This window comes from Gossypium arboreum, chromosome 11 (genome assembly GCF_025698485.1).
Source record: "Gossypium arboreum isolate Shixiya-1 chromosome 11, ASM2569848v2, whole genome shotgun sequence".
NCBI classification, from domain to species: Eukaryota; Viridiplantae; Streptophyta; class Magnoliopsida; order Malvales; family Malvaceae; genus Gossypium; species Gossypium arboreum.
In genome coordinates, this window is record NC_069080.1 from 64685271 (window position 1) to 64696914 (window position 11644).

The window sequence follows — 11644 nt, forward strand, 5'->3', positions numbered from 1 at the left end:
AGAAAGGGAATACGTGCTTCAAAATTCATTTACGAATGCATGCATTCATTGAATTTTGTATGATACAAGTGCACCAGAATATTTAAAACGTATTCAGTAGTCATATAAATTTCAGCCCACCCATGCTCCCCAGGTATTCTGCAAAAGTTACTTTAATGTGCAATAGGAAATAAAAATGTTAAAGAAAGCATGCCCAACTCGAGGAGCTTTCATGGCCAGCTTGGCGCACTTTCCTGCCACGTCAGTAGGAAAGCTCCCCTAGGTGTGCATGCTTTCTCTAACATTTTTCTTCTGCAAACATTAAAAGTGCTTGATGATTTATATTTTTCAGCCACTTTAACCATGTTTCGAATATATTCATCGACTTGTGCAGTATGTTTTCAATGAAAGAAAATTTTACTTTATGTGTGAAGGACTACGTGGAGGTCTTAGTTGATGGCCATTATGCGTTAATGGATCGGGGTATAATCGGGAAGCCAGTTGACGGTCGTTAGGTGACCACAAGCTCAATCTTTTCGGATATTAGAAAATGATGCCCTATAAATACCATACATAAGTCTAAGGGCATAATCATATGGAAAAACTCTAGGGTTTCCCACTATAATAGGCGTAATTTTTTTCTTCGTTTCCAGGCAATCGATAACTTTAACCTTCCTTCTTATTTGAAGTTTGGGACCGTTGTGGACGCAAGAGGACTCTCAAACGGGAATCAACTATTGTAGTGCAGTAAAGGTTGTGCTCTGTTTGGGGCGATGATGGTTGTCATTTTTAAACAACCCATTAATAACTGCAATCACTATCGCACTGACCTGAGTTTTACCTCTACTGTACCAAAACATCCTCTCTCCACTTGAGAGCCCTCTTGTGTCCACCTCGATGTCCACCTCGGTGTCAACTTCAGATAAGAATGAAAGATTGAAGATATCAATTGCTTGGAAATAGAGAAAAAAAAATACATTGATTACACTGGAAGTCCCCTAGAGTTTTTTCATATGATTATGGCTTCAATCTTATGTATGGCATATAAAAGGCATCATTTGCAGGCATCCAAAAAGCTTGAAATCCTGACCACGTATTGACTATCACTTGGCCCCCCGTCTATACTCAAACTAGTGACCACATTACGGCAGCCAACTAGGATCTTCACTTAGACTTGGACCCCTGATCGTATCAAGAATTATTACCCTAAAACCTGATTTCCCCACAATGAGTTTATGAGATGATGATCCTATCCCACCATGACATATGAAATATATGTGTTCTGAGGTGCATTATCACATCCTCGACCCTTCAAATTTACCTACGAACTTTCGTGATTTTAGTCAAAAACCCTAAACCTTAAAACTTAAATCTCAAAATCCTAATCTTAAGAAAATTATAAACCCTAACCCTAGGAAAGAAAAAGAAAAAGCGTGTTTAGCTGGCTGCGCTTTCCTGCTACATATGTAGAACACACACTTAAATAAACGTGCTTTTCATTTCTCTATCCTAAAATTAACCTATTTACCTAAATAAAAAAAAAACCAACCTAAAAGCCAAATAACTGCCTTTACATCTAATTTATCCCTATGTCAATATGTAAATGGATCCATTTTGCTTTGTTTCGACTTTCATGAAATATTTTACCAAGATAAATTTTAAAAAAGCAAATTAATTTTTCGTTATTCCAATTTATCAAAATACTTTTTACGAAACAAGCAAAAAATTATGATGAAAGGAAAATTTTAAAAATGAAATTATTTAAGATACTAACAATAACAAGAATTAATAAATGGGAAATAATGATAGACGTGATTTGGGCTTGATTTAAGACTCGTGGCCGCAAGCAGCGGTCCTAATTCTCTCTCCTATCCTCCATCTTGTCTACCTCTTCTCAGCCCCTCGCCCTTCTTTCCATTCCCCCTTTCTCTTTTTCTTTTTCTTTTTCTCTTTTTCTTTTCTTTTCTTCTCTGAAAAATAAAAGAGAGAGCGAGAGCGAGAGCGAGAGCGCTAAGTTATATCTATATATCTATAAATATATATTATGAATAATAGGTTGTCGTCAGGAAAACGTTCAGGCAATTCAATGAAGAGGACGATAAGCGTGACAGGGCAGTCCATCCCAATTATATCCAATGGTTCTCCCTCTAGACTAAGCCCTTTGCCTGAATTCCCAAAAGACAACTTTGTTTTTGATGAAAATTTCTTGTCCTTGTTGTCGCCAACAAGTGCAAATTCTGGAAGGTTTCCTGTTGCTGAAACTGCTCCTTTCTTGCGCTTTTGTTGCCTTTGTAATCGCCGCTTGGCCCCTGCTCGTGATATTTATATGTATAGGTATATTCCTTTTCCCTTGTTCTAATTATTTTTTCAATCTTTTTCCTTGTTTTGAGATAATAAGGCTTATGAGAAATCAATTCTTATTGTTGGTTCTTGTTCTTCTTTCTTCAGCCTGTTATTAATACAACAATACTAAAAAATGCAGGGGGGATACAGCGTTTTGCAGTGAAAATTGCAGGGAAAAGCAGATGAAGCTAGACGAAAGACAAAGACGATTGAACATGGTAGCTGCAAAGAAACAAGACCTCCATTCATCTTCAACCACCACGACCTCCACCACGGCGGCTCCTCCCTCAACCGAGACTGTCGTTGCTGCTTGAAATTTCAACTTCATTCATTATCATCAATTCATGATTCAGGTGGAGTAATCTCAAAATATATATCATTAAAAAAGCGAGGGGCAGAATTCAAACCCACCTAACAAAACAAAACGTATATTTATTTATTTTTAAGTCACAATGTTTGAATTTAATAATATAATATATCTTCATAATTATATTTTTTTCTTCTTAAAATTCATTATGATTTGTACGCTTCCACTATCTATTCACCTATTCAAATATGAAAAAGATTGTATAAGAACGTGAATCTACGCCATTTTATAAGAGAATAATAAATTAAATTTTTGTTTTAATTTTAGTATTTTTATAAAAAATTATATAAAATTGTAATTTTACGTTATTCTTATATAAATTAGAATTTTTGAAAATTTAGAAAAAATTTGATTTATTATTCCCTTATTGAAAAGAGATAAAGGTGACGTAGAATGACAGATTTATATAATATATTTCTTTCAATCCAACTAAAACTACTAAAATTAGAAGGAAAAATTTTATTTGACATTCGAAAGGATAAGAATAACGTGAAATCACAATTTTATGCAATCACTTCTTTTCAAATATAATGTGATTAAAAAATAGATTATAGTTATAAGTCATAATTTCTTTTTGGAATAATTTGTTTAAAAATAAATATTTCTTTCTTGGTGTTAATAAATGGATATAAAATTTTAAATCTAAAACATAAAAGACTAAATTCTTAAAATAAAATATAAAGACTAAATTTCAAATTTTAAAAGACTATAAATATCATATTTTAATTTTTGTTTTTTGAAAAATGTAATATTACAGCTAAAACAATTTATTACATTGAAGAGTAAATGCCTAAGTTGTTCCTTAAAAGCAAAGAAGAAAAATGAAATCCCATCATTAGACCCAACTTAGCCATGAAATCTGCAGCATGATTGGCTTCTTTGTAAATTTGTTGCGGTTAAACTTCCAATTTTATGGCCATTAATTCATTGATCCTTCTAGGCATTGCAAATCCTCAAACCTCTTCCAAATTTTCGTTGAGCATCCACAAAACTGTAAGGTTATCACTGTCGACAGCTAACTTTCGGTAACCAAGCTACAATGCCAGTTACAGTCCAAACAGTGCCCATAATTGGACATGAACTACTTAGTAAATTCCAATGTAACTATGAAAACCCTTTAGCTGAGCACCATTGTCATCTCGAAAAATTCCTCCAGCTGAGGCCCTTGCTGGATTTTCTTTCACCGCTCCATCCACGATGAGTTTTATTCAATCCCCATGCATTTTATTCCAACTCACGCTACTTGTACTAAGACTTGGTTTAGGGGTATCATAATTATGAATATTCTACATCTCACAAGTCCCAGGTAAGAGAGAAAAACTTGTTTTTGGAGTGATTTGGGATCAATCTTCCCCACATCGATTTGGCCATGGCACAATCACGGAGAACATGTAAAAGTCCCTCTACATATATGACATGTCCCATCACCTTTAAGGCCATTTTTGCACCTCTCCTCAGGGATTTGATTATTATGAAAAAACAACCATAGACGCACTTTTTGAGCACCTTTAAACCTCCAAGCGACAAGCCACCAATGATCATCTCTAGGGTTCCAAGTACTATGTATGAGTTGTTTATGAGCGTTATACATAGTGCATTGACCATTTGTGTCCCTTGCCAAATATACAAGTCTTATATCTACATCATTACAAGGTGGAATAATACCAACGATATCACCATATCTGGTAGCTTATCCCTACTTAGTCCCTATCAATTAATTGATGATCCAAGTAATAATTTTGCGAAGGCCTCAGTTCTTGTATCCAAACATCGCTCCAAAATCACTCTATATTGCCAGCACCGATCGATCAACAAATATCACGGAGGTCCAACTAAACCTTTATAGTGACTTCCACACAAATGACGAGTTTGCTAATTCTATGGATAGTGGACAACTCTCTTCCAATTTATACTCACTAGTTTAAGTAGGAATAAACGGTTCTTGTCCTTGAGTCTACTTATTCCAAGGCCACAAGTTTGTGCAGGATGACGACATTGTTCCCGATACACAAGTACTAGTTTCCTCCTCTCACTAGTAACCCCGAAAATGTAGCATCTAGCAAACTTTTCAATTTCATTATAAACACTTGCAGGTATCATAGTAGACCACATAAATTAATTTGGGATGGAATATAATATCAATTTCACTAGTGTTCTTCGACCAGTCATTAACAAAAGCTTCGCGTGCTAATTGTTCGATTTTGACCAAACTTCTTTAATAATAAAATTGTAGGTTTCTTTGGTGACTTTCTTGTGAAATAAATGAACACTGAGGTATTTTTCGATATCAGAGACTTGTTGGAAACCTAGTTTAGAACTAATTATTTTACAAAGCATAGCATCGACATCTTTAGAATAAAATACCTAGGTCTACTAGCCATTGATCTTATGCCTCGAGTAATAACTAGAATTAGAAAGAACATTCGACACCAGCTCCTCCTATTGTAAGTCTACTTTAATAAGTCATCTGTAAAATAAATGAGAAATAGGCTGACCATTTTTTGAAAGTTGAATTTGATGGAAACTATGGACATTACATATATAAAAAGTTATTATTTATTATCATAATAGGTTACCTAAATTAAAAATGATCTAATTTGGTTATGGTTTATTGGGCTTTAATTATTAAATAAAGTATGGGTCAAATATGTGTAGATACACTAGTAACTGATTTCTAATTGATGATGGGCTAATTAGAAATTAAAGCTAATGCACCAAAGTTATATAAAATAGGGTTATGATCCCCAAATTATGAACAAGCTAATTTTTATAATATTGTAACACCCTTAACCCTTATCTGTCATCGAAATAGGGTTATGGGGCATTATCGTAAAATCGTAACATAAAAAAAAGTTCATTTCCAAACATTTCATTAAGCATAGAAAAGTCCCTTTATATACATGCACATCATCCCTTAATTGAGCCCTCAATACCTTAGAAACACTTTAGAAAAAATTCGGGACTAAATCAAAAACATTTGGAACATTGAGGAAAAGTTAGAAAAATTAAAATTGTAGGGATCACATGACCGTGTGGCCAGGCCGTGTGGCTCACAAGGTTGAGGCACACGCCCGTGTAACAATCAAAGTAAGGACACACGACCATGTCCCAACCCGTGCCCATGTAACTCTCAGAGTTGTGTCATACGGCCAAGCCACACTCTCGTGTGCCAGGTCGTGTGCTAGGTCATGTAACTGTCTGACTTGTAATCTTTAATACCTATATGGGACACATAGCCGTGTCGCATGGCCGTGTATCACACGCGACTGAGACACACACCCGTGTCTTAGGTCGTGTAGACAGAAATTGGCCAAAATCAAGCCATTTCTTTCACCCACTCAAACAAGTACCTACAAGCCATTTGCACCTTGACCAAGACATCAAATTATACCTAAACATGCATAAAATGGCCAATTCAAATGACCAAATTCCATTCAACCAAGATGTCATATAGGCACCTCAATCACAATCAGACCAACATGCCTAAACATAAGCATATTTAATCACATTGCTACATTTCAAAACATACATTAATTGACCTATACCATGTCAATATAAACTTACCATTTGGACCATTACTCCCATGCATCAAAATCACATAAGTGACACAAACCAACCATTTCTGAATGGTACCAAACAACCAACATATATACATATCATATTTCAATCATGCATATCTACTTTAAAACCTTTCGAAAGCATACCTCAACTTGATCATGTTGAGGTCAATTTATCACATACCACTTTGGCCATTCAAACATTCATTAACACATTGTCAAAATAACACACATCAACAAGGCATCAAAAGTACCAAGGTTACATCAACCAAAATGACATATACATGCCAAACTCATCAACTAACAGTCAACTAAACATTAACCATAAGTCCACCTATACATACCATTATAACCTTAACCAATATATCAATACTACTGATATAATCGTTGGACAGTGTTATAGATCTTTAACGAGCTTCCAAACTAATCGAGCTTCTGATAATTTGTAAAGTAAAATAAAGATAACTACATAAGCAATGAATGCTTAGTCAGTTCGTATAAACTTTAAACATAATATTCCATTTCAATAATGAACTTTATAAGCTAAATATAAACCTATATCAATGCCACAAGATATATCAAACAATATAACCATCAACTCATAATTGAGTAAATCCATCACCATCACTTATACTTTTCATTCCTAACATGATAGGATTATAGAAGACATATTATACGATCATTAACCTTTAGATAAGACTATGAATCACTCCATTTACTTACTTTCCATTCCATTTACTTAGCATAAGCTTAAATACATAGCACAAGTGAATTTCTCACACATAAATACGTCATTTAACTCATCAATCCTTTCATATCATCATATTAATCTCAATTATGAACTTACCGTTTCATTACCCTTTCTTACCCGTTTCATTTGCATGGTACAAGATATAAGCATAAACATCAACCATAACCACAAGCTTGACATAAGCCTAATCAACATCATCGATACTCAAGTTAGTGCATTTATGTATATAACTCTTTTAGGGTCAACCACATGATAAACCATTTCATAAGAAAATACATCTTTTGATTCATACCAGCTTTTCAAGAACATTAGCATATTTTCATTTGAACACTTACCATTTCAATGTATATCATTAAGATTAGACATGACGTAATCCAATCATAAGCTTGACACAAGCCTAAGCATCATCCATAACATATATTAGTGCCTCAACTCATAAATCACTTGAAATAACATAAAGTAAGTCATATATATGAACAACATCATTTGAAATCATCAATTTCATGAATGTAAACATACTTTCATTGAATATTACCTTTCATTCCTTTTCATAGATTCATGACATAAGTCATTTGAATACTTACTGATTCCTTCCTTTTTATACCCTTTAAATCAAATGAAATAACATCGAATTCTAGAAAAATACTCATATAACCTTTTAATTCTCTAAACACACCACAAAATCATGATTTGATGTATTTATATACATATAAAGTATATATAATTACACGAAGACATTAACATTCATTATGAAACTATACTAGTCAAACATTCAACTTGTATTCATACTTATGAAACATACCTCACTTGAAACGTGTTACCTGGATAGCAAATGATTAGAGAAGGCCATGGTGTCTTCGATCATGGTCTTATTTATCCTCGTCTTGATGTCATAGTGTCTTTCAACCATGGTCTTATTCATTTTCCATCGTGTTGTCATAATGTATTTCAACCATGGTTTTATTCATTTTCTATCGTGTTGCCATAGTGTCTTTCAACCATGGTCTTATTTCTTTGATTTGTAATGCCATAGCATCTTTCAGCTATGGTTTTACTCGATAGAATTGTGATGTCATACTTTCTTTTAGTCATGGTCTTACTTGATAGAATCGTGATGCCATAATGTCTTTCAGTCAAGGTCTTACTCGTTTCTGGTATGGTGCTATAGTGTCTTTCAACTATGGTCTTAATCATTTCCTTCAAGCTAATAGACTTAATTCATATATAAGCAATTAGATATTAAACAGTCAAAACCATAGTTAATTTATTTAATCAAGTTACGAACTTACTTGACTAAATTGCAGTACAAAGGCTATTTGGTAATTTTCTCTTCTCCTCGATTTTCACTTGTTCTTGATCTAAATTAATAATTTCATTCAATTCATTAATTTAGAAAGCAAAACCACTTCATTTTATGCAATTTAGTCTTTTTTGACATTTTTACAAAATTACCCTCAACTTTTTATTTTTATTCAATTTTGTCCCTATGTCTAAACATGCAAATAAACCAATTTATTGAAAATTCATACTAGCTGAATGTTAATAGCATCCCTTACAGCCCACATTTGTAACAATTTCACACCAAGTCCTTATATTTTTACTATTTCAATAATTTAGTCCCTAATCGGTAAATTCGTCAAAAATTACTTAACAAAATACTTATAAATAATAAATAATACTTTAAATTCATCATTTAACATCTAAGATCACAAAGATTCATCAATGACAACATTCAAAATCTTTAACAGTTTCAAAAACGAGGGTACGAGCTAGCTAGATCTAGTTGCAATGATATCAAAAATCATAAAATTACTAAAAATAAAATGAAAATTCACTCACATGCAAAGGCTTGATAAGTGAGCGAATGCTCAAAGTTTTTCTCCCATGGAGTTTCGATGGTTTGGGGAAAAAGGTAAGAATAAAATATTTCCTTTCTTTTTGTTTACCTATTTTATGTTTTTATTACTTTAAAGTTTTTAATTAATAAAAATAACACATACTTATCATAAAAACAAGCATTGACCGACCATAATAATTCATCATGGTCTAATTGTCATATAAGTCAACCTACTTCCACTAAGTGATTCGTTAAAACATTAAAATTCAATAGCAACTAGGTTTTATATCTTTTACAAATTAGTCCTTTTTACTTAATTAAATATGCAAATGTCAAAATTTATTAACAAAACTTTAATACAGCTTTAACACCCCATAAATATTTATAAAACTATTTACAGCTTTAATAACACTCCCGATACCTTATTTTCTAAAACCATTTGACTTTAGGGTTATATCACTTGAACCTAGTTGTTCTTCCATTTAACCAAAAATCATTATATCAATTTTTTATTATCACACCATATATTACTCGTAAATATTAAATAATAATATTTATGAACTCGCACGTCGGATTTGTGGCCCCAAAACCATTGTTTTGACACTTTAGAGAAATGGGTTGTTACAAATATCACATCTTTAGAAAAGAGAGCCTCCTCCTCTTTATTACTTCTGTGTTAATTTGGAAGACGAAAACTCCAAGATCCGTAAATCTCAAGAAATCGATAAATTCAGGTATGCTCCAGCATCTAGTTTTGTTCTTGATTTATTCTTGATGATTTGACATGATAAATCCTAATTTATGATTTTTTAAGTTTTATATCATATCTTAATTCACGATTCTAACAGAATTAGCTTTCATCTACCTTCCAACAACTTCCTTAATAATAGTATGATCAAGTATTTCCGGTTCTAATTTTAACAAGTAGAGAAACAATAGATCCTTGTCCTACATTCCATCTTGGTCGAAACTCCGACATTAAAGACCAATTCCAAAGAATCCGCATTGATGTTTTAGGGATGCAATGCATTATAATACTAATCAAATAGAAGGAAATCCTGCATTAACCAAAGAGTATCTAGTAAGTCCCAATGGATTCAATTCTCAAGGTCCACTTTTCTAACGATCCACTTAGATATATATTTATAGATTTTCATCGTATAGGTTGTCTTCTGAGTAATCAAAATATTGTCTTTAATTCTCTAACTAGTAATAAAATTGGATTCATTTGTAGCTATGAGAACTATCTTAATTTTCTAAGACTATTAACAATAACTTCAGTGACTAATTTATATAACATTGAACACAAACCAATAGGCCTGAATAGTGCAATCTTTTTCAAACAATCAATTTAAAAAATTAAAACAAGTATGTTTTGTTAAGGCTAGGTTAAATTCTTCACCTCTGAAAATACCTTTAAACATGCAACAAATCGACACCAACCACCTCCCATAGGTTTTGAAAAGACAAAGCATGAAACCTATCATTCTTGGGTATTTCAATGGAGACATGCCAAAAAATGCTTTATTATCTACTCAAAGGTAACACAATCCATGAGCACATACAACTCATTTATGTTGGAAAATATGGACATCACATATATAATAAGGGTAATTACATGTTATTATTTACTTTAATGATAGGTTAGCCTAAATTAAAAGTGATCTAATTTGGTTAAAATTTTATTGGGCTTTAATTATTAAATATAGTACAGGTCAAATATGTGTAGCTGCTCTAGTAATTGAATTCTAATCAAATTTTGATTAATGATGGGCTAATTCGAATTTGAATAGAACTAATATGCCAAGGTTATAAATATTAGGGTTATGGTCCCTAAATTATAAACAAGATATCTTTTCTAATATCCCATCATTAGGAAAGAGAGAGCAGGTATTCTTTGAATTTCTTGTGTGCTAATTTGAAAGATCAAATACCCAAGATCCGGTAAAACTTCAAGGAATTCATGGATTCAGGTATGCTTCCTCTTCTAGTTTTGTTTTCTTGATTTATTCTTGATGATTTGACATGATAGATCCTGGTTTATTAAGTTTTATTTTAGATTTATTTCACAAATCTAACAAGTGGCATCCGAGCTTTGCCATATTGAATGATTGAGAATGAATTGATTCTTTCTTAATTTTAGATTAATTCGTTTTTCTTTTTTAATTTTATGGATTTGATATTTTAATTATATATTATGTTGAATCTTTGAGATTCTTGATAAATTTTTGGTTTTTATTCTTTAAGTAAAGTTTTAAGGTTTTATAAATATAATCTAGTTTAATATTTGCATATGCTATTCAAAAGATGAAGGTTTATTTATTTATTTATAATCAATTGATAAAAATTGATTTGTGAGATTTCTTTCTCTTCTTTTGAAACAATTATTTTATAAATTTTTGTTAAAGTCATTATTAAATTAAAACTACAAACTTACAACTTTTTGCAATTGAAGAATTCCAATTGGGTTGTATAATTGGTTTTGAAAGTTATTTCACTTGATAATCGAATAAATGAATGTTGGTAAGATATATATTTTTTCGCCTGTTTGTCTTAAATTTTCTGTTTGTAGTTGAATATATATGGAATCATCATCCTTTATCTTTATTTATGATGAATTATATTCACCATTGAATTCAATTCATATATCGAATGATTACTTTTGGTTTCTTTTATAATTATTTTATGTAAGTTTTAGTCTTTATGGAATCGACTAAAATTAAAATATTTGGGATTATTTTTTAAATATGGTGGCTATGAATTTTCATAGGTAGTTAGCATATAGAGACTTTTATATAATTTGGGATTCT

General features: G+C 31.9%; 1 protein-coding gene across 1 annotated transcript; it reads left to right on the forward strand.

Moving 5' to 3' along the window:
- Positions 1-1757: 1757 nt before the first annotated feature.
- Positions 1758-2812, forward strand: LOC108464937 (protein INCREASED RESISTANCE TO MYZUS PERSICAE 1-like). The gene is made up of 2 exons (XM_017765219.2): positions 1758-2313; positions 2462-2812. The coding sequence occupies exons 1-2, from the start codon at positions 2024-2026 to the stop codon at positions 2634-2636; spliced, it is 465 nt and encodes a 154-aa protein (XP_017620708.1). The 5' UTR covers positions 1758-2023; the 3' UTR covers positions 2637-2812.
- The last annotated feature ends 8832 nt before the right edge of the window (positions 2813-11644 follow it).